This window comes from Oreochromis niloticus, linkage group LG11, assembly GCF_001858045.2.
Source record: "Oreochromis niloticus isolate F11D_XX linkage group LG11, O_niloticus_UMD_NMBU, whole genome shotgun sequence".
In the NCBI taxonomy this organism is placed as follows: Eukaryota; Metazoa; Chordata; class Actinopteri; order Cichliformes; family Cichlidae; genus Oreochromis; species Oreochromis niloticus.
This window is the reverse complement of record NC_031976.2, coordinates 34,295,957-34,319,182: the sequence shown is the minus strand read 5'-3', so window position 1 is coordinate 34,319,182 and position 23,226 is coordinate 34,295,957. Positions and strand designations below refer to the sequence as shown.

At 38.8% G+C, this 23,226-nt stretch overlaps 2 protein-coding genes across 2 annotated transcripts; one reads left to right on the top strand and one right to left on the bottom strand.

Moving 5' to 3' along the window:
• The first annotated feature begins 8,567 nt into the window (after positions 1–8,567).
• On the top strand, positions 8,568–15,071 carry LOC100704600 (NACHT, LRR and PYD domains-containing protein 1b allele 5). Its single transcript, XM_003443148.4, has 11 exons — positions 8,568–8,686; positions 9,929–9,978; positions 10,099–10,172; positions 10,322–10,536; positions 10,638–10,882; positions 11,866–11,994; positions 12,795–12,948; positions 13,356–13,385; positions 13,674–13,715; positions 14,526–14,564; positions 14,757–15,071. The coding sequence occupies exons 2-10, from the start codon at positions 9,973–9,975 to the stop codon at positions 14,540–14,542; spliced, it is 912 nt and encodes a 303-aa protein (XP_003443196.2). The 5' UTR covers positions 8,568–8,686; positions 9,929–9,972; the 3' UTR covers positions 14,543–14,564; positions 14,757–15,071.
• Positions 14,876–18,442, bottom strand: LOC100700896 (transcription factor HES-7). The gene is made up of 3 exons (XM_003443051.5): positions 18,380–18,442; positions 17,827–17,919; positions 14,876–17,707 (listed from the first exon to the last, which is right to left on the bottom strand). Exons 1-3 carry the CDS (start codon positions 18,440–18,442, stop codon positions 17,180–17,182), a joined length of 684 nt encoding a protein of 227 aa, XP_003443099.2. The 3' UTR covers positions 14,876–17,179.
• Between the last annotated feature and the right edge of the window lie 4,784 nt (positions 18,443–23,226).

Genomic DNA, 23,226 nt, shown 5'->3' with positions numbered 1-23,226 from the left:
AAGCATTGGCGGAGAGTGACGGTGACGTTATACTAAATTAGCAAACTGATATTACATAGTTAAGCAAAAGTTAATACAAGAGAGTGTGAGTGAAGAGAATAGCGTAGGGGATTCTTATCTGGTGTGCGGTCAATACAGCCATGGAGTGATGCCGGGGTCGCGGTAGAGCTGTCCGTCCACGTAGAGCCGGTCCACGGCGATGACAACCCGGGAGCCTTTCTGAATAAAACTACGTCGGACTGGGAACAGGACCCTGCGTCGTTCCAGGATCTCTCTGGGGAACTGGTCGTTCACGCTGAAGTCCGTTCCTTTCAGCTCTCTGCCGCGACTCTTCACCTGCTCCTTCTGCTTAAAGTGGCCGAATTTGGCCACAATAGGACGCGGTCTCCCGCTTCCTGTCTTCGGAGCCCCGATGCGATGCACTCTTTCAAACCCTATGTTTTTCACCGTGTCCTCCGGCAGCTTCAGGTGGATTTTAATGAAGCTTCTCACGGTCGTTTCCGGGTCCTCTCCGGCAGACTCTGGAATACTAGAAAACACAAGATTATCTCTCATGCTACGGGCTTGTAAATCCATAACGGTCTCTTTTATTTTTTTATTTTCTATGTTTAATTGGGTCACATTTTCGGTTAGAGATTTGACCGAGTCCCGTAGCGTGGCGTTTTCTGCAGCAAGTGTTTCCACCTGCTTCTGGCTGAACTCCAGGGATTCTTTTAGAGATTGAAATTCCCGGTGTAAGATCTCTACCAGGGACAGCCTCGCATCAAAACTGGACAATCGCTTATCGATTGACTCCAGGATGTCGACGATATCTTTGCCGGCAGGCGATGTTGTGCCGGGGGAGTCTGCCGGGCGATATCTTTTAGATGACGGCGTCTCAGTTTTGGCCGGGGAAGACATGCTCTGGGCCTTCTTCATTACTAAATCTTCGAAGCACCAGTCGATGTATTCTTGGAGAGTGTCTAAACTCTCCTCGTTGTCCTCCAGGGTGTTAGAGATGATTAGGACAGATGTTGTTAGTTATATGACAGTTGGTTAGTTTATTTGGCAATACTGAAGATTAAAGAAACTTTGTTAAATTCTAGGCTACCATTCGTTTTTTTTTTTTTCCGCCAAATCTCCGGCGTCTGACGTCACCTACAACATGGGTCGCTTACCTTACCCCGTCACTTCCGTCACTTACCTCTCCCCATCACGGTTCACATACCCTAACTCCATCAATGCACTGAATACATGTGCTAACATCAGTACAATTTTTTCTGGTAATTTTTTCTCTAATGATAAAAATTTTATTTGTGAAGAAGTTCATGAAGTCATTACTAGTTAATGTTAAAGGGATGGTTGGCTCAGTAGAGCTCTGACTGTTTGTCAGCCTGGCTACAGTGCTGAAGAGAAACCTGGGGTTGTTCTTATTTTCTTCAATCAGTGACGAATAGTAAGATGTTCTGGCTTTGCGGAGGGCTTTCTTATAAAGCAGCAAACTATTTCTCCAGGCTAAATGATGATCCTCTAAATTTGTGACACGCCATTTCCTCTCCAGCTTACGAGTTATCTGCTTTAGGCTACGTGTTTGAGAATTATACCACGGAGTCAGGTACTTCGGATTTGAGGCCTTACTTTTCACAGGAGCTACAGTATCCAGAGTCGTACGTAGTGAGGAGGTAAAATTATTAACAAGATAATCGACCTCTGTTGGAGTAGCGTTCAGATAGCTGCTCTGCTCTATGTTGGTACAGGGCATTGAAGATGATAACAGTGGGTGGATTATATTCTTAAACTTAGTTACAGCGCTTTCAGAAAGACATCTACTGTGATAAAGTCTACTCTCCACTGCTGTGTAATCAATTATTGTAAATGTAAATGTTATCAGGAAACGCTGTTAAATGTTCAGTTTCTATGCCATATGTTAAAACAGGATCTAGAGTGTGATTAAAGTGGTGGGTGGGTTCTTTTACATTTTGAGAGAAGCCAATTGAGTCTAATAACAGATTAAATGCGATGTTAAGGCTGTCATTTTTAGCATCTACATGGATGTTAAAATCACCCACAATAATTATTTTATCTGAGCTGAGCACTAAATCAGATAAAAAGTCTGAGAAATCAGAGAGAAACTCTGTGTAAGGCCCAGGTGGATGATAGATAATAACAAGTAAGACTGGTTTCTGAGTTTTACAGCTGGGGTGGACGAGGTTAAGCATCAGGCTTTCAAATGAATTAAAAGTCTGTCTTGGTCTTTCGTTAATTAATAGACTGGTGTGAAAAATTGCTGCCACACCGCTCCCTCGGCCTGTGCTTCGAGATTTCTGGTAGTTAGAATGACTCGGGGGTGTTGATTCATTTAAACTAACATACTCATCCTGCTGCAACCAGGTTTCTGTAAGGCAGAGTAAATCGATTTGTTGATCAATTATTAAGTCATGTACTAACAGAGACTTGGAGGAGAGAGACCTAATATTTAATAATCCACATTTCACTGTTTTACTCTTTGGTTCAGATGTGGATACTGTATTGTTCTTTCTTTGTGATTTTTTATGTTTAAGTTGTTTATTGCTGGTTTTTAGTTTGTTTTTTGTCTGTTTGGGAGCTGACACAGTCTCAATGGAGATGGGTTTTTGGGGGGGGTAGCAGGAGGAGAGAAGCTGCAGAGAGGCGTGTAAGACTGCAACTCTGCTTCCTGGTCCCAACTCTGGATAGTCATATTTTGGGGGGTTTAATAAATTGGTCCATATTTCTAGAAATGAGAGCTGCTCCATCCAAAGTGGGATGGATGCGTCTCTCCTAACAAGACCAGGTTTCCTCCAGAAGGTTTGCCAATTATCTATGAAGCCCACATCGTTTCTGGGACACCACTCAGACAGCCAGCAATTTAAGGAGAACATGTGGCTAAACATGTCACTCCTGGTCTGATTGGGGAGGGGACCAGAGAAAACTACAGAGTCCGACATTGTTTTGGCAAAGTTACACACCGATTCAATATTGATTTTAGTGACCTCCGATTGGCGTAACCGGGTGTCATTACTGCCGACGTGAATTATGATCTTACTGTATTTACGTTTACCCTTAGCCAGCAGTTTTAAATTTCCTTCAATGTGGCCTGCTCTGGCCCCTGGAAGACAATTGACTATGGTTGCCGGTGTCTCTAGCTTCACATGTCTGAGAACAGAATCACCAATTACCAGAGTTTGACCCCCAGCGGGTGTGTCGCCGAGTGGGGAAAAACGGTTAGACACATGAACAGGTTGGTGGTGTACCTGGGGCTTCTGTTTAAGACTATGCTTCCTCCTCACCGTCACCCAGCCGCCCTCTTTCCCCAGCTGCTTGGGGTCTGCCGGGTAACAGCTAGCGGGGCCTGCGCTATCTTCGGCTGCACCAGCTACAGGGGCCTGGCTAGCTACGGGTGAATGAAGGGTGCGAAGCCGAGTCTCCAATTCAGTAATCCTGGCCTCCAGAGCTGCAAATATGCTACATTTGTTACAGGTATCATTACTGCTAAAGAAGGCCGAGGAGTAACTAAACATCTGACACAATGAGCAGGAAAGTGCAGGAGGGACAGGTGAAGTAGCCATGGTGCTAACGAGTCGGCTACGAGCTAAGCTAAGCTAGCGAAACAGTACAGAGAGTGAGTGAATACTTTGGCTATAAATTAGGTAGTGAGCACACAGAAAGGGTGATTCAGATGAAGCACGTTAAGATTATACTACGAAAAAGGGCTGTATCAAAAGATTTAAATTAAATTGCTAAGCAGAAAAGCTACTCAGAAACACCACTGTGTTTGAGCAGGAACAGGAAGTGATACTCTACCACAGCGGTCCCCAACCTTTTTTGCCTCACGGACCGGTTTATGCCCGACAATTTTCACGGACCGGCCTTTAAGGTGTCGCGGATGAATACAACAAAATAAAACTAGTACCGGTACCGAAAAAAAGAAGATTTATTCATAACACACGTGAAAAGACCCAGGAAAACCGAGTTAACGATAAAAACGATAACAAAATAACGCTGAAAACCGATAAAAACCCTGAAAACCACATATTTCACACCTGACCCTCAACTCTCGCTGCCCGATACCAAACGACTCACGGACCGGTACCGGTCCGAGGCCCGGGGGTTGGGGACCGCTGCTCTACCACAAAGCGAGCGAACACCAAGTGACAGCGCCACCCTGCCTGTTAGAAGCTTTAAACATTTGGCGTATAATATTGCTGTAGCCAGATATTAACTTGTGATAATCCTTTATGACTACGCCGCATGATACAATCTGTACATTGTATCAGTGATTTTTAAAGAACACACACATATTTTTGTGCTTCAACTGAAGCACTAACTGAGAAATAAGCAGCTTTAATGTCAAGACAAAAACAAACTGAAGTGCTGCCATGGCAGCTAAAGTGCTAGGTAACACAGAAGCCAAACCTGAACTGTGACATCACCTTGACGTCATGGTTGATGCTTTGATCTTTTTTTTTGATCTGTCAGTTGCTTTGATCTGTTTCCCATAAATAGAAGTTTTCTCCCTTACACGCAGCACCTTGACAATACGTCGGACAAACCTCTGTTTTGCAGGATTGTAAAACTTAAACGAAGGATTGTACTAGACAGTTCCTGTAATCTCCACTGAACTACCTTTATAGCAAGCATGCCTCTCTTGCTTTTGACTCATCATGTGATTCCTTGGGCTTTTAAAACGGCCCGACAGCTCGTGAGATCTGCTCTGGGACAACCTCAGGCAGAGTCTTGTCCACCTAATACTGAGACAGATTTTGTAGCCAACAGGTTCACAGATCGAGGGTCACTGAATTACACGACAGGCTTGGAGTGCCTGAGTGAAACTCAGCAGAACACAGCTGAACAGCACACGTCTGTCATCAGCAGAAATAATTTACTCAACAATACTTGTTCTACACATGTGGATACACCATGTGATGAATCCTGTGAGCAATTTCACAGAGGTTCAGACGGATCCCGTCTATCCATAGTTCCAAAAGCTCTTGTTTGCATACCCAGAGCTGCTGTTCTGACTTCGCGCCGAGCGGCTATGTTTATCACGAGGCCCATAATTAACTTCACTAAAGCAACCGTGACAACTTTTCTCAACATGGCGGTAGGTGGCCTTTCAAAAATCAGAGGAATGCTTCGACTTTTATTCCCTTTGACTAAAGAAGATCTTCATTATTCTGCCAAAGTCGCCAGGGAGATGGAGCCAAAAAGAGGACTACTTCTAGCTCTCAGCCTTTGCTTCACTGTAATTTGTGTCACTTGCTTCAGATCTTGTGTAAACCGTCTGTTTAGACTCAAAAAAGTAGTTTCACAAGCTTTGAGCTGGGTCCTAATGAAAACTTTAGGGTTGGAGTGCCTGAGTGAAACTCAGCAGAAAACAGCTGAAGAGCACACGTCTGCCATCAGCGGAAATAATTTACTCAACAATACTTGTTCTACACATGTGGCTACACCATGTGATGAATCCTGTGAGCAATTTCAAAAAGGTTCAGAAGGATCTTGTAAATCCATAGTTCCAGCAACTCTTGTGTGCATAGCCAGAGCTGCTGTTCCACTGAAACTCAGCAGTCAGGATGACATTTCTGTACCTAATCCAACTACTGACATTTTTCTTGATTTGGACTGAAATTCATGAATCTCAGTCAAATCTTAGAGAAGAAAGCACCAGTGAGACTGACAGTACAGGGATCTGTCAGACAGACTGATTCCTTAAAATAGCAAGATGAGGAAAGTATTGACCGTGTCCTTAAAGAGGCATAAAAACAATCTTGATTTGGTTAAACCTGTTTTAAATTAGCTATACAATCTTGACTGGAGTATAACAATATTCATTAAACTCTTACCATCTTGATCAGGCAATACACACAACAGTTGAAAACGTAGATCAACCCAACCAGCTGCGACAGATGGCTGCCCCTCCCTGAGCCTGGTTCTGTCGGAGGTTTCTTCCTATTAAAAGGGAGTTTTTCCTTCCCACTGTCGCAAAAGTGCTTGCTCATAGGGGATTGTTAAACCCTTTTTGGGTTTATCTCTCAAATACTGCAGGGTCCTTCCCTTACAGTACACAGAGATTTGGGATGACTGTTGTGATTTATGACCTTATAAATAAACTTTAATTTGAAATAAAAATGTCCAAATTTAAAAAATAATGGTTTGTGTGTACTTTTAAGTGATGTATGTCAAAGTCAGTGCAACAAGTCAGTGTTTCTTGATATTTATTTATAATCACCTCTGTTAATTCTTGATATTTATTATTGAGTGATTTGTATGTATTAGTGCTATTTCTTAAATGTGTAAAATCTGTAACATATTGTATTGTTGAAATAGTTTAGTCTGTTACTGTCTTGGAGCAACAGTAACCCACATCATTCCCTTAGGGATTAATAAAGTATTCTGATGTCCCCTCTTGTCCTGTGCCATTCATTCTCATTCCCTCTGCTTTACTGCTTCCATGATGTTAAGCTGATTTTAAATACTGATCTGATACTTCCTGGCGGTTTTTATTGTAGAAAAACTCTTTGTGATGAAACATCAGCTGAACTTGTCAGATCAGTGTGCTGCAAGGAAAAGGTATAACATCTTTTCTGATATGCAGTGGAGCCCCGAATGTCTCAGTCCAAGAGTGAGAATCCTCCTCTTGCTTTAGTTTTGAATTTAGTTTGGACAAAGTTTATTCTGAAATGGTAATATTGACTTAAAAATGCGATGGAAAAATCTAATCTATTAATGGGCTTTTCTGTGTTAATGACAGTTCCACTGCATGGATGTGTGTTTACATACCGCTTTGCTTTTAACCAGTTATTACTAAATTCTCTCTTCCACAGCATGTCTTTTGTTCTCTCTCCCTCCCCTCACCCTCATAGGAGATGTCTGTCTTTCCCTGAATTTGGTTCTGTTTGAGGTTTCTCTCTGTTAAAGTGGAATTTTTCCTTCCAACTTTTGCCCAGTGTTTGCCTGTAAGAGTTTATCTGATTGTGGTGGTTTTCTCTGTGTAACTGTAGTAGCTTTACAATTTAAGTATCTTTAATTGGACTGAATTGAATTATACTATCATATTATATTCAGTGCTCACTTGAACTTTCAAATGTATAAATAAGTACAAATTATGGGATTTCTGTGCAATAGTTGTATAATCATATAGATGTTGGCACTCAGTACTTGGTACCTCAGTGATGTTTATGTAACATTTGTTTTGGACCCGTGTGACGACCTCTAACATGTGTTTCGCGTGGGAACCAGAGAGTCACTTCCCCTCCGAGCACATTTGGTAAGTGAAGTATCAGGTTTAACAAGTAATAAAGCGAAGATTGAGCCTGCTGCTCCACGTCCCCATGACCAGAGAGAAGAGCTGGAGTACACTCTCCCACTTATTCAACATTTGTCTGCACGATGCCGTGTGTTTAGAGGGATAAACGCAGGTCTACTAGACTTCGTTTATTTATTGTGACAGTGTTCTGAAAACGCGGCAACATCTGCTTTAAAGAGCTCGAAATCTTTAAAGACTTTAAGCTCAACTTTGATATATAAGCAGATCCTTCCGCAACCGTGAGAAAAGCACGCAGATTTGACTAAAATCACATTTACTACACCGTCAAACATTGCTTCTTCACACAGAATTCGTCTCAAATAAATAAATGCAGTCTAAATAAATGAATACAAATAAATACATCCAAATTTGATGAAAATATATATTTTAAATGAGAAATAGTGGACTATTTTTGTTAAGAACACACAACTCCGATTCTATTAAGAATAAAAGTCTGAAAGCACTTATTTTTTTCTACTTTGTGATTCTGCAGGTATTAGGCTACTCTTTAATTTCTGTGGGGTTAAATTATTTTATGTGTGGTGCAGGATTGAACAAAATCGCTGTCTCCTCCCTTATATACTTTTTTTCTCAAACAAAATAACAATTACACCGCTTATTTTACATATCAACAAAAAGTTACATACAGGTATAAGTGGTTAAGAACAAAGCAGTCGTAGAACAAAAAACATTTACAAAAAACATTTAAAGAACAGTACAGGTCAGAGATACCATAAAGCAGCATGGTACAGTAAGGTGACCTATCATATAAAAGTAAAAACAAAAAACAAAAGTACGCACATACAATCTAGCTACATCAATTGAAAAGCTACATCAAAAATTCAAGTAAGGTGTGAGCTAAGTTACACTTATCTAATGAAGCCTTCCACAGCAGGACTTCATTTTTAAAGCCAGCAAAACACGGAGTAATTTTCAAGAAGCGACATTTGTGAATGAAAAATTTTGCAACTATAAATAAGTTGTTAATCCCAATTTTTAATTTTCTGTTTGTAGGCCAAATCTAATTACTTGAAAGGTTAGAAAAGGGCAGTTAAAACTTTTAGAGGTTAACCAGTACTGAAAATCATCCCAAAAACATCTGGAACTTGAATAAAAAGATGCTCCGTAGTTTCAATATCAGTATTGCAGAAAGTGCATGCGTTCGTATCTATATTGAATTTCTTGTGAATATAGTCATTGGACGGATATATGGCATTTAAAATATTAAAGTGATTTTCTTTTCCTACCTTATATACTTCGTGAATAAATTGCGCTTCTCACAACCGGAGGTAGCTACACTTGTCACAAACCAGGAAAAGAACCCGCAGATCCTATTGGTGAAACTCGGTCAGGAGGCGGGGCTTGTGCAGGATACAGGAAAAGGTATTTTTTGTCTTGTAGTTGGTGTTAATGTTAAAAACACACAAACTTTTTTCCGTGTAAGTTGAAGTATTAGCATGTAAGACATATGCACTGTTGTTACACAAACTGCATTGTGACTGTGCGCAGTGAAGTGAGCGTTCATGTTAGGAGTGAAGAGGCTGGAGAAAGGGTTCGTGTGGAGACGGTATTATAAAGCCGAGGCAATGACTAACTTTTAGACTTCACTAGTTTGAGCGTGTTATTGAAAGAGCCAGCTGCTGTTTCCAAACCCTTTCCCCGTTTCAGAGCTTCGAATTTAAATAAGCAAGTCGTAAAACAACGGGAGAGAAAGCGAGCGAGCTTTATTTCCGCGTTTAGCGTCAGCTGAATGTAACGCCATAGTTTGTATACGAGCTGTCATTCAATCTTTCTGCAGGAGGTTTTTTGTTCTAAAAATGAAAATTTTAAAGGCGTTTTAACATTTTAATATTTCTTAAAAGTTATTTAGTAGCAGGCTGCTGAAATATGAGGTGGTTTGAAATTAATCTAAACAATTTTAAAATCGTTCGATAGGGGAGGCAGGGTGTCTGCTGTCGCCTCATGATTGCTTATCGTGATTTCATTACAGTGTAACTCTGTCCATAGCCCTTTTTAATAGTTTGAATAACCTTTGATTAAATTCACAACATGTGAAAAACTCTTTCCCCGCTTAATCTGACACATAGTGGACGTAAGACAGTTTGATCATGAAGTTAAACATCTTAAATAACTGAAGCAAAGTATGAATCTAAAAATTTTGTTTGTAGATTCTTCCTCCTGCAGTGGTTTGTATATTCCACCTATTCCCCTTTTATACTTTTTAAAAAAAAAATAATACTCAGGCTAGACCTCTGCATTCGTGATTATGGAGCTCTGTCAAAGGCTCCTCTCTTTTCCAGATGTATTTCAGCAATTGAGACATTATTCAGTATAGCAAAAGATGAGGTGCAAATTAGAGAAATGAGAGGCTGATTAGTCAGTGTGCAAAAATCATGGAATTTATGATATCAAACAGGTTTCCTCTGTGTGGAAATGACACTTCAGGAGACTCAGATTTAAGTTTCATCACTTGGCTTACTTGATAGGAGAGGACAGCTAAGGAATAAAATAGACACTGATGTTTGAGTATGTTTTATTAACTCTCATGAAGCATCCTGACCTAAATAGCTTCATTTGCACTGTACTTTGTAGTTTGTCCACTTAAATTCTCTGTGTTTCAATAAGGACAAGAAGCTTCCAGAAGCTCTGAGATCAAGGGTTGTGCAACTATGATGGTACTTTCATACATTCACTCACATGTTTCTTTCATTAAGTTTTTAAAATATGTATTTGTTCATTTATGTGGTGTTACACAATGTAAAATCTGCACTTATTTAATTGATTGTCTTCTGCAGCAGCATTCCAGCAACTGGACTAAACTTGAGCCTGAGGTGAACACTACAGATGCAGACAAGGCTCCAACTTACAGGTGAATTACAGGAAATCGACAATGATTCAGATTTTTTTGCCAGAAGAAGACCCAGTTTTACAAAATGTTACAATAATGTTAAATCTGCATTTTACTTAAAATAAAGAGTTAAAAATGACGCTGTGTTCCTTTTTGTTTTTTCACTTTAGCCTTCAGTCTGGAGCGGGAGACTTTGAATGCCGTGTCTCTGGCTTGCGCTGGGTTTGTAAGGAAAAGATCAGCTTTCAGTACCACTTTTGCTCTTGGGGAGGACACATGGAGAGAGTGGAAAGCAGACAGTACATGCCTGCAGGTCCTGTAATTGACGTTGCAGTCACTGCTGGGCAGTTAAGTGAAATGCACCTGCCACACTGGGTTTGTATAGGTAAGAGGACATGAAGAAGTTACTAATATATTAAAAACCTTTTACATTTCTGATCTAAACGTTCTTCTTTCTGTTTGTGTTTTCTGTGTATTTTCGTGCAGATGACACCCCCGACAAGTTTGCAGTCCTGCATCTAGATGACTGCGGAGATTTTGTAGAAAAAGTGTGTGAGGTCACAGCATCACATGTCAAGTTAAGCGAGTTAACTTACTTTCCGAAAGCAGTCGTGATGAAGATGGGCCCCCCTGTTAAAATCAGCTGTAACGTGTTGCTATACTACAAACCCAACACCTCATTCCTCAAACTCCACGTCTATGTGATTCCAAATGATCCTGCTCTACAACGGGTAACTTAATCTGTATTCATCACAGAAAAAATAACACAGGCTCAGACTGACCCCAATAGAGTATTAGACATATGCTGTAGTTGAATGATGGCCTTAACTTGCAGGGCTGAAAAGTGGAGCCAATGCGGAGTATGCATTCTTTCTGATTATGAGAAAGGGAAGACTCCTCTGGTCTACTCTAGGAAAATTGCGATTGTGGTTCAGGGACTTCACAAACTATGAAAGGTGGCAATCTTACTTATATGGTCTGTTTTATTAGAAGGCAGATGTTCAAATTTGGAGAATAGCATTTCATAAGAAAAATTATTTTAAGATAAATTTTTTTTTAAAATTAAGAGATAAAAGTGAATATTATGAGAAGCAGGTCATTTTACTTTAAGATATAATGTATAAATTTGTGAAAAATATTTCAGTTTTGCTTTTATAAGCTGACTGTAATCAATGGTTTTGGTAACCCACGGATTAATGATGTATGTGAATGCAGTTGCAGTGACAACAGAAAACGGTTTATCTTCATGTAAGACTCAAGAGATCTGTCTGGCAGATAATGTTACATTATACCGACTTAAGTAAAATATAATCTCACTGATTTATAGCCACAGCAGATAATAATATTATAAAACTGTTAATGAAAAGATGAATAAAAATTAAATATAAAATATAATCCTAAAGTTCTGGAAACAAACAGGATACAAAAGTATAGTGTTATAAAGATTATTTTAATCCTGCTTTGAATAATATCTTTATTCTGGGCGACAGCACTTTTTCTTCAAATTCATTTACGCTAATTTAGAGTAAACTCAATAAATTGTTTTTAAACTGTATTTAAAGAAAACAGATGAAAATGCTGAGGCAATCCTGAAGGACTTTTGGACTTGACGTATATTTGTAGGGTCTTTACCTCACAATAGAAGCACCTTGAGGCACCTGGTGTTGTGACTGGATAATACTGAGTTGATTTTTTTTTTTTTTTTTTCTCACAGAAAGTGGACAAGCAAGAATTGTGTTATGGATATGAAAAAATTACCAAGCCATGCCCAGATGAGTACCTCAAAATGCATCATGGTTTCTCCCTCATAGCCGACACAGACTCAGCAGAAATTCAACCAAAGGTACACTTTTTACACTCTGTCATCAACTATGGTATTTTAGGATCAGAGGATTTTTACGAGGAGTTGTAAATAGTGTGACCAGTATGGGTGGGAATCACAGAGGAATCTGCAGTAAAATATTGTCACAATTCATTGCTGGAGATAACAAAAAATTGACTGCTCTGCAGCGTCCACGCCTCCTTTTTTTTTTCTTTTTCTTTAGCTTTGCAACTCTGTTAGCATAGCATTACATGTGGAGTAGAATGACACTATTAGCTGATTCAGACCAATCCTACGTTGTTAATGTTTAAATGGTTTAAACAATATTGGCTTACATTACCAATAATTAGTACTATACCACTACTCTATGAATAGATAAATGCATTTGAATACACTGACCTGTGAGCAAGAGTCATTAAGATTTCTGGTTTCCATTTGTAGTCCACTAATAGTTCTTTCAATCGGTTACTTAGAGCAGGTTTTGCATTTGCTGGAATGCAATCTGGAAAGACTGTCACCCAAAGATGGTTTAGCTTTTTATTTACTTTGTTAAACGTCTCTATTCCTCAATAAAGAACCTGTGAACATAATTGAAATACTGAGAATCCACTGTTTGGACCAGAAGCACTGAAAAATTGGTGACTTTCACCAGAAGCTTTGTCATCAGACTTGCTGATAGATTTCCAGGTTAAGTCACAGAGCAGCTGCATAGTCAGTTGACTCTTTCCAGTCTTTCATTTTTAATCCTGAAATTTCTTTTGTTTTTGCTTCTGATTGAACTGGATTAACTCCTCTCCCTTCTCTGTTATATTTTTAACTAGAAAATAACCCTCAGATATGATGGCCAGGACCCAAACTTCTATGAAGTGTACATTGAAAATCCCAAGGGATGCTTCAATCTAAAACTTCAGTATGCTTTGTCAAAAAAATGTGAACCAGTGTATGAACCAGTCTGGACCTGTAAACTCCAAAAAGGTCAGTAATTGAAATGAAAGAAATCCAATTTTTATTTCCTAATGCACACTCAAAGGGTTGGATACTGTTTTTTTTTTTTAAATATACTATTGTGAGAAAATATGATATTCTCAAAGAATATCTTTTTAATATATTTTTACTTAAAGATTGAGATCATAGACTTTGATATGTTTTGTTTTTTTTAATTCATCCCAACCCTCTCACCAAAGCTTTCAGGTTGCTTTTTATTTGGCTGGAGCAATTTAAATTTTGCTCACTTGTCATTTATTACTTCAAAGAGATTGGAATATATCACATTTAACTATTAAATATAATACTTCAGATAGCACATAGCTTTTTGTATAAAATCTTGAGTGTAAAATAACATTTACTGTTTAGATTTTTATTTGCTTTGTATTTTATTTCAGACGATCATCCAAAGTCTGGTTATGGGGAAGGTGAGATCCAAACAGCTTTTGCTATTGCTTTTGCATCTAGAAGAATGCATGTTGTGCTGTTTCATTTATAAACGGTTCATTTTAGAAACATATCTGATGTGATAAATGTAGACTTTCAGGCAATAAGTAATTTAAAGGTAGAAAGGTTGTGAGGGGAGAAGGGGGAGAAAGTTGAGGACAAATTTGAAAAAAGATGACATTTCAGACATTTGGGGGTTCAAACTGTTCGATTTTCTTGTACCAGTGACTTATAACAAGTATGAAGTCATTTTAATATTTTCTGTACAGGTCCAAGATCCTCGAGGGGAATAACTGGTGTCACTACTGTTGGTAAGTTCACAAACATTAACTCTGCTCTCTTCTCAGTAAATGTTTTTCACATTTTTGCACTAAAATTACTCAGGACCTAACTGCAAACACAACTAAGACTGTAAGACAAGTTTAAAAACTGAACTGAACTTTTAATCAGGAATGGAAACTGGGAAAATCAACTAATACCAATATCCTAGAAGAAAAAACCAAACGGGGGAGGGTGAGGGATTTTGAATGAGATGAGATGATGACTTAACAGAGACTGAGGGAGAGCACGCATTCAAGACCCATGATGGGGGGCAGGTGAACAAAAGAGGAACAGAAAGCAGTCTGAAGCAGGAAAATGATGAGAGCACCAAACATACATAAATGATTTAACACAGACTGTAAAGACAACAGAAAATCTGCATGTTTAATTCTTACAACTTGCAGCAGTGATTTTTACTATTTTAATTATGAATTTGAAAAGCAGCTTTCTGATTGCTTGGCACTTTGAATGTGATTTTTAGTATTGGACTAGTGTGAATCTCTATTTTATATTTTCCCACCAGCCTGCTCAAACATTTGTTTGCATTCAAACACAGTGTTGCAGGCTCTGTGCAGTAAAATGATCTGAAACTGTTCTGCTCTAATACCAATCCTTTAAAATGTTTCAGCCTGGCAAATCTCAACTTTAAACGCATAGAGATGAATTCGGAAAATACTTCCCAATTCTAAGAAAAAAAAAAAAAAAAAAAAAAAAGCGTCGGATGTGATCCTTTTGTATTCGAAATATTTATGAAATACTTATAAAAGCATCCTGTACTTTATAATTTTCTTCCTCCTTAGACAAACACTGTGAATAAGCTGCCTGCAGTGATGCAGAAAGTAAGTAACATCAGTTTACTCTGACTTCATGCTGCAAATCTTAATTTGACAGGATGCAAGTTATGATTTACAGTTTTAAAATCATGTTAATAAGCTTGTGATTGAACTGGATGTGCAGCTTGTCATCAGTTATCCGCCAGTGAAGTTATGGTCAAGTCATACCCCGTTGTTTGTTTGACTTGACTTCATCAGGGAGCAACGGCAGCATCAGATGGAGAGAGGCTTTAGGAGGGAGAAGCTCAATGAATTTAAGTTGTTTCTGAGGCACAGCAACATCGTTACTGAACTTTCTCGCATCCCAGATGACAAACTGGAGAACACAGACCAGTCAGGCCTGCTCGATCTCTTGCGTAGACTTCCACTTAGCAGTCTGTGGAAGTGACCAAAGATTTTTTTCAAGAAATGTAAAAACCAAGACCTGGTGTATATGCTATCACACATCATGATCCAAAGTTTCTTTTAAAAACTCACTGTTTATCTAATAAAATGGTTTGCCTGTTGATTGCACAGGATGTGGTCCATCCATCCATTCTTTTACTTATTTATTGTCACTTGTTTGGATGCAGGTAGTGGGGGAATGTCTTCACAGACATCCAGGAGGAATCCTTATCAGATGCACATGAGTCAAATAACAGAACCACAGTCAAGTTTAGATCATGCAGACTGTTCCTAATTATCATTCCCACCCCTCCAGGTTTCACTGTCAGTGCCCATCTGAGCATCAAATTTCTCTGTTCCCCAGCTGGTCCAGCTCCAGTACCTGATTCAAAAATGTATGTATATATAACACCAACAGGGGTGGGTGTTATATATACATGTACATTATATATAATATACAAGTATAATGGTGCTGACGGAGCCACAAAGCAGTAAAACTCTGTCAAGAAGTTACTACAGTTATTTTCTTCAGAAGAATGAAATTAATGGAGAAAATGTTTTGTTGGGGGAAGTTGTAGGGCCGGAAGTGATGAGGCATTTAGGGTCCATAAATTGCACTTCATATAAAATGTGTATGAGAACTGTAAGGATTCAAGGAGCTTTATTTGTCGTTCGCATCACATGTTTACATGAGGTGGAACGAAATTATGTACACACGGTCCCGGAGCGAAAAGAAACAGAATAACGAAGAAGCAGAATTTAAAAAGTATTAAATAAATAGTTGGGTTGTTTTTTTTGTTTGTTTTTTTAACAAAACAGAATAACAAGTAATAAAATAATACAATAAATAGAGTGTAACGACCTGAGTACCAGTATGGATGTAGAATGTAGGTATAAATATAGGTATAAATACTTTAGCAGCAAAAGGGCATGATGACCAGCATTGATAAAGTGATTTATCACTGCTGGTGTCACATAAAGCCTACAATATAGTTTCAAACTAACGGTGCTGATAGGGGGAAAAAATGCCACTGATCCTTAAAATAGGGGTTAAGACACGTTTTGCTCCCTGGGACCTGACACCACACACATGTGGAAAACAAATGACCTCTGAGCAGCTGGGGGCGATGCTGGTGACAGGATAGACGCTGAATACAAAGGAAACAAACGCAGATGTGAGCTGTGTGTTAATTATGTGAAATGATCTTGACTTTAATGGATCCTGCTATTCTAAATATGTTTAAAGGCAACTCTGTGAGAAATGAAACTGGATGATGCAGAAAAAAGTGGATGTAGTTATTAATATTATTGAGTTGTCTTAAATTATCTGAACTATATCAACTAATCTTAATCCAAAAGTCTTTCAGTGCCAGTAAATAAAGTGCGACAATGGCTATCTGCGATGTCTTTGAAGTGAGAGCTGCTGCTGAGCTCTTTCATTTCATGACCAGACTTCACACCTGGAGGATGTAACTCTGCAGGAGGTCGAGCTTCACACCTCTGCCTCGGAATAAAAAGAGCTGCCAGAGTAAAATGCCTCCGGGTTTCCTTTAATCTTGAAACAATCACACGACATGTTTTTAAAGATTTATTTTGTTTGTTTGAACTTTGAAGAGTACAGCTCATCATAGGGAGAAATCCAGAATAAATTATTGTGCAAAAATCGACCTGAAATATCTTCAGATTGAATACAAGTGATGTTGTACACAGAGACACCTATGTCGCTCGTTCCAGCAGAGAGGTGAATATGAAGGGCTGCGTGGGTCTCCCAGCCTCAAACCCTGAGCTTCCACACCTGGAAATGTGATGGATGGACACTCAGTCATTATCCACTACCGCAGCATGCTCTTTAATCATGACGGCACATAGTAGCAGCTTTTAGTAGTGCATCAAAGAGGACAAAATCTCCTCGGCTTCGTGAAACTCACCTCTTCACTCGCTCTTCAGCGCAGCAATCGCAGCTGGACCGCTGGGCTGATCCAGCTCACCTGTGTCGCAGCCTGAGAGAGTCCCCGTTCGCCTGAGCCACTTACATGGTTGACTGAGCTCATTGAAAAGTATTTAAAACAGTGAATCGACCCTATTACACATACAGCTCAAGTCATACTCGACTATTTACAATATTTACAGGACCTGAAGTTATGCGTCTTTATAAGACTACAGTTTTTAAAAAGTAGTTGTGTGTTTTTGCTAAATAGTTTATAGTCATTGATAGTTCTGAAGTCACTTCCTGTTGATCAGGGCCAAGGTCTCCACAATGTCTGGCTGGACGGGGAGCTCTGGGATGAGCTCTGTTTGGTCGCTCCTCTCTCCGCTCTGATCTCAGACTCTCTTTGTTTCTGAGGCTGTTTGGGGACTCTGGGAAACCTTTGTTGGAGTGGGAGTGGGAGTGGGTAAGGTCGGATCAAACGTTTCTCCCCGGAGGCACGTGCCGGCAGTCTGAGCTTAGACTTCTGCCTCAGCATCCGCAGAATAAACTTTGCGTGTGGCAAAAAGTTTCTGCTTTGGAGACCTTCGGGCTGTGAGTCTGAACGGGCCAAACGTGCGGCGAAAGCTGCATCCAGCGCCGATCCGAGCTCCGACCCTTTCCCCTCGGGGCCCAGAAACCCCGCAGCTCTCTGCAGGCAAGTGCAGAAACCGTCCTGGAAGGAGCGTTTCTGGTCCCCACCTCCACCTGTAGTCTTGTCTCCTTTGGCAGTGTTCTGGAGGAAGAGGACTGTGTGCTCTAGTATCTCAGCTTTCTCCACTCGGTGCTGAGTGGACCCCTGCATGAGAGCAGCAAGTTAACCTTCATGTTTCATAATAATAAATAATAAACACCACAAGTATGAACCACATCGATTTATTTCTATAAAATTCATAGAGAACTAAAAACTTCTCTTACTTTATGTGGCTCCTGCAGCAACATGGTCCTCAGACACTCCAAACTGCGGTTCATTCTCTCCCTTCGACGTTTCTCCACCTGAGATTTTATTAACTATTGCCAAAAAAAGAAAAACCAACGTCTAAAAGTGGTTTCCTGATTTTGTTTAATTATATATCGCGTAAAAAGAAAAAAATACCAAAGAAAAGCAAAAAAAAAAAAAAAAAAAAAAAAAAAAGAGCAAATGGAAATGACTAAATACTTAGAGGTAATTCAGCTCACTAAATCATCATCATCATCATCATCATTTATTTATATAGCACTTTAAAAACACACCTGGTAGACCAAAGTGCTGTACGATACTAATATGCACATAGTAATAAAAAACAGACATAGCAATAACAAAAAAAAGATAAATAAATGATATACACTTTTTCATATCTCCAAATTACTGAAACTTTGATAAAGCTGATGCTTTAATTCTCAATGAATCTGACTGTTATTGTGATAATAACAGAGAATCTCTATATAAAATGAAATCACGTCACCTGACATGTATCTGGACTTCCTTTACCTTTCTGTTATTTGTTGATTCCTCGGCTTCATGTAAAATCTTCATAGCAACCGATGGTCCCATGTTCTGTTCTGGTCTGCTGGTAACAGCTTCCTTTGCAGTCTGTTACTGATCTGGAAATGAGACTCTAGTTTCCTGCCACTTATTTTACTGTGGTCCTGACAGCCTCTCAGACTCCTCCTAGTTTCCTACCCCTCCTCCAGGTCCCGGTCTCACCGTTTGGTAACACTGCACATGAAAAAAACCCTAGATTTGGTTTTGGTTTTGAAATTGTCTAATCTTGATCTGATGTCAAGAGTATAAAACAAGAGAATGAATCTTATGCGCAGTCGCGTGCGTAAAGTTAGAAAAAGTACATAAAAGTCTTGCGTAAAAACGTTTGAAATGTTAACTTAAAATGAACATAATTTTACTCCAGGCGTTTTTTTCTGCTCTTGTGCTTTATTTGAAAAAGCTGGTAACTCATCTTGCTGCGTGGGGGGGGGACTGGGGACTGGGAGGGGGGTATTTGCGCATGCAAAGCTGACACGTGCCTTAAACTCCAAAAGAAAAAACTAATCTTGAAGGAAAGCTTGCTTTTTAGAAGCGGTGAGAAGCGGCAGTGTGATCCTATGACCAGTTTTCACTTCAGAACTATTTTAAGTTGAATAAAAAACAATCAGTTATAGGATGAGAAAGATTTTCAGATTTATCGCCGAGCCAATATACTTAATTCAGAAAATTCTTTAATTTGTGCAGAGAAAGCAGCATCGAAAGGATCGAGATATTTCTCGTGGGAAAGGAGGAATTAGCGCTCCATTTACAGCTACCTGTTAAAATTGACACCAGTCTGAAAATGAGAGGAGACACTTCCCACGTTCGCACGCGTATTTTCCACTTTTTACAGTCCAGACGCTTTTCTTTCCAAGCTCATTAGACTTCCCACCGACATTCATGCAAATAAGATACCCACAGAAATAATTCTTTCAAGATATGAACAGATCTTTAAATTAATGCAGTTAAATGGCCAGGGAACAACTAAAAAAACATCACGGTCTCCATGCTGTCAAAGTTGATTGGTCAGTTTTAATTCCTGTTCCCTTACATCTACAGATACAAACATTTAGTCACTAAAACAGCAACACATGAATGCCAGCCCGTTTATCACTGACTCCTTGTCACTTTGAAAGTAGACATTTTTCCAGTCGCTCAATATCATGCAAATAATTATTCCGACCACCTATAAAGGTTATGTAAGGCTTGTTAATCACCTCAGGGTGACTTTGATATTCGCCTTCAGAGTGTGGCAACATGAGGCAACAGACCTAAAGACACGTGCCAAAATACAACGACTATTCAGTAGATCTTTATTATTGTTCACGTAAGTAAGATAGATTATTAATAATGACAAATACGCCGTAATTAGATTTAATTGATAAAGGTTTTTCAGAAGCCCACTAAAACCTACTAGGAATACATCAATAAACTAAGTTCATCCCTCCCCAGCTGGTCGCTGATATAAGAGATGTAACAAATATAAACATGTATGCATATATTTAATTATTAATTAAGGCTTCGAATTTGCTTTAAACGTTTTACTTTTAACACATTTGTAATAGGAATTTAGGAGATGCATGCAGACTGAACGGCGCGTCGCTTGGAGTTTTCCCTAATCCTCTGGCGCGTGCAGCTGCCCATGCAAGTGGGAGAGGCACGAGCCTTTGAAATGTGTGATCAGCCCCTCTGAAACTTTACTTGCATATGTGACAAAGAGCCGCCCACACAGCGTGAAGCTCAGGTACATTACTCCGACCTTATAGGCCATTATCGTGGATAGAGTCCTTAGAAAACAGGTTCTGGGGTAAAATGGTTATGGAGACAACGCCGAGACATCTTTCAAGTGTCGAAGTTTTTAGCAGTGAGCAAAAATCTGTAGCAAGGAAAAGTCTCAAGTTGTTCCTATAATTTTTTTCATTAACATTTCTATATTCATTACTGCAGATATTTGTCTTTTAATCATGACTGTATAACAACAACTTTGTGCACAACATGTTTCGCGGAGTCAGGAAAGTCTATTCTAAATTTGAGGGAGTGCGTGAAATTTTTTTTTAGGTGTATCCTCGAAAAAGTGTGAAAAAGGGGACTGATATCAAAAGGTAACAGTAGCCTGTTTGTGTGTTTAATGTAAATATATAATTTTAGAAAGGTCTGCCCACAGGGACCTGTTTTTCGCCTCCCCTCTCAAAGACTCTTCTTTAGGATGTATCACTTCTAACAGGTAATGAAGTGAGAAACTATGATTCCCATGAGAGAGAGTTTGTTGAGGGTATCCCACGCTAAACTATGGCGATGAAAGTGTGAATATCCATTGCATATCCAGCCAAACTCAATCAACTTCAGCTGTTGTTAGATAATCTAAAAGGGATTTAATGTTAATACAAATTTTCAGTCTGGACTTCTGAATTGTTATGAGAGGTCTGCAAAGGGATCTTCGAAAGAAACCATGACGCTAAATTCCATATTTTTACGTGGGACTCTTTAATTGGTTAAGTTTGGTTAAATGATCACAAAAATGACAACCTATTTGGGGATCTTTTGACAAGATCTGTAAGATCTGTGCGTGGGAATCCAAGAGTCACCTTTCCTCCAAGCACACTTTGTAAATGAAGTATCAGTTTTAACAGGTAATAAAGTGAAGATTGAGCCTGCTGCTCCACATTCCCACGGCCAGAAAGAGCTGCAGGAAGCAGTTTCCCACTGTCACACTTTTCCAACATTTGTCTGCTTAGTGCTGTGTGCCACGACAAATGTGCATCCACCAAATTAAAAGCATTTATTGTCACATAGTTTGGAAAACACTGGAACTTTTGCTTTACGCACCTCTAAGTGTCACCATCAATATGTAATCAGTTCCAAATAAAAAATATTAGTACCAAATACATCCAAAGTAAAAACTATTTTTTATGTACACTAGTGTGTATTAGTAATAGGGTGTATGTGTATATTTGCTAGTGGTAGATGAGCAGCTCAGATGAGCTACCTGCTTCCGGTAGACAGCTTTTCGGGATGACCAGATATATCTGAGCTCTGATAACACAAAGAAATACACAAAGAAATGTAAATAAATCCAATAATTTTCTTTCACAGCAATAAAACAATAAACTTAAATACATTTAACTAAATATAGAAATTTATGTTGTGACTGTCATGTAACTTAGTGCAGAAATAATACGACACTTTGTGGTGTGCGTAAAGGTGCTTTATGCTTACTGATTACATTTAATTCCACCTGTTTACAGACCTGCCTTCGCCACAATTCTTTTATCATGCAAGTCATTTACACGTCTGCAGTTGGCAAATGCGCCTCGGAACCCAAATACAGAAGTGTAAATGACTTGCACACCTTGTGCTATTTTTCGGGATGTATCAATTTTAACACTTAGCTGTTAGTGCAGCTCAGTCTTCCCACAAATACGCTCCTTCATCTGAAGAAAGACATTTATTTAAAAAAAGAAAAAGAGGAAAACAAACTGAAAGCGATACACACCATCTAAATGACAAAGCAGAAAAAGATTTTTCGTTCTGATTTAATTCAAATGGTAGAAAAAGGCCAAGAATGAAACGTTTCATTATACCATCACTTCATGATATTTTCCGAAAGGTTTTCTTTCTTTAATTACAGATTCATATGGGATTGAAACATGCTGATTAAAGATCATGTCAAATTCATAAACCTTTTTAAAACCAGGTTGGCGTAGGCGGATGTGTTTCGGACAGACTTCAGCTTGTGCCAATAAATAAAAAAACTCTTAGATTTCATGTTTAAGAAGATAATAATAATAATACTAAACAGACTTTTCGGGCACTGTATATTTTACTGTGTGTATATGATTAGGAATAATTCCATTATATTATTTTCAAGTTTTGCAGCCCTAAGCTGAATTATTGGCATGTCATTATGTCATTGTCGTAAAAAATTTTTTTAGTTCCTACCTGTGGTCGTTTTATGGGCAGAATGTTTGTTGTGAACACATCCGGACATTTAGCTTAATTTCAGTGGCTATCTTGAGAAAACCAGTTTAGATTCGTCGGTAAGTTTTGATTTTAAAATTAAAAAGTTTATCACATGTACACCTGCTACAATTTTGCCTGATTTTCTCATTTTAAGATTGTGTCTCATGTCTGTTTTTTTATAATGACGATTTTTGTCAGTAGAAATCAAAACTATTCCAAATGCAGCCAAACAACGGAAACGGAGAATTTCGAGTACAACAACAGTAATTAATAAATAAATGAAATCTGTACTGAGAAACATTAGTCAGATCATTATTTAACTTAAAAATAATGAGACCAGAATATCTGCAGGACGTTTCCTCGGAGCAGTAGCTGCTGGCCTGTGTTTTACGCATCACTGCCTGAGTGCAACAGTTAAAACCTCGCACATCTCATCTTCACTCATTTCTGCAGTCCCAAAAGCAGAATCTGACTGTTATTAAAAACGAGCGTCATCAAAAGAGATTCGGTTTTTATGGTATTTTACAATTATAGTGATTCTGGGTGCGGGTGGGGATGGATTTTGGAAAAAAGTCGGCAAACATTTTAAGCAGTTTTAATCTAATTTTTATTGCTGACTCTATGCACTCATTTTCATTTAATAAAAGTTATTTTAGATTTCAGTTATTTTTAAGTCCCCGGATAAGTACCAGGAGTGGTTTGAATGCAGATGCACAGTTGCAGGTCTTGCCTCTACAAAGACATCATTACTACTTGATGATCATGAGTTGAAAAAATATGACAGATAAAGAACTAATGATAACTTAAGAATGCGCTGACTGTGGATGTAAATTAACAAGAAAAGATCCACAACA

Bases quoted from the DNA above. Each gene is read 5' to 3' on its own strand.
- LOC100700896 (XM_003443051.5), bottom strand. From the start codon at position 18,442: ATGGGACCATCGGTTGCTATGAAGATTTTACATGAAGCCGAGGAATCA. The intron at 17,920-18,379 runs GTAAAGGAAGTC...TTTTGGCAATAG, and splicing joins AATCAACAAATAACAGAAAG to TTAATAAAATCTCAGGTGGA. The intron at 17,708-17,826 runs GTAAGAGAAGTT...GCTCTCATGCAG, and splicing joins TGCTGCAGGAGCCACATAAA to GGGTCCACTCAGCACCGAGT.
- LOC100704600 (XM_003443148.4), top strand. The intron at 10,537-10,637 runs GTAAGAGGACAT...ATTTTCGTGCAG, and splicing joins GCCACACTGGGTTTGTATAG to ATGACACCCCCGACAAGTTT. The intron at 11,995-12,794 runs GTACACTTTTTA...ATTTTTAACTAG, and splicing joins CAGCAGAAATTCAACCAAAG to AAAATAACCCTCAGATATGA.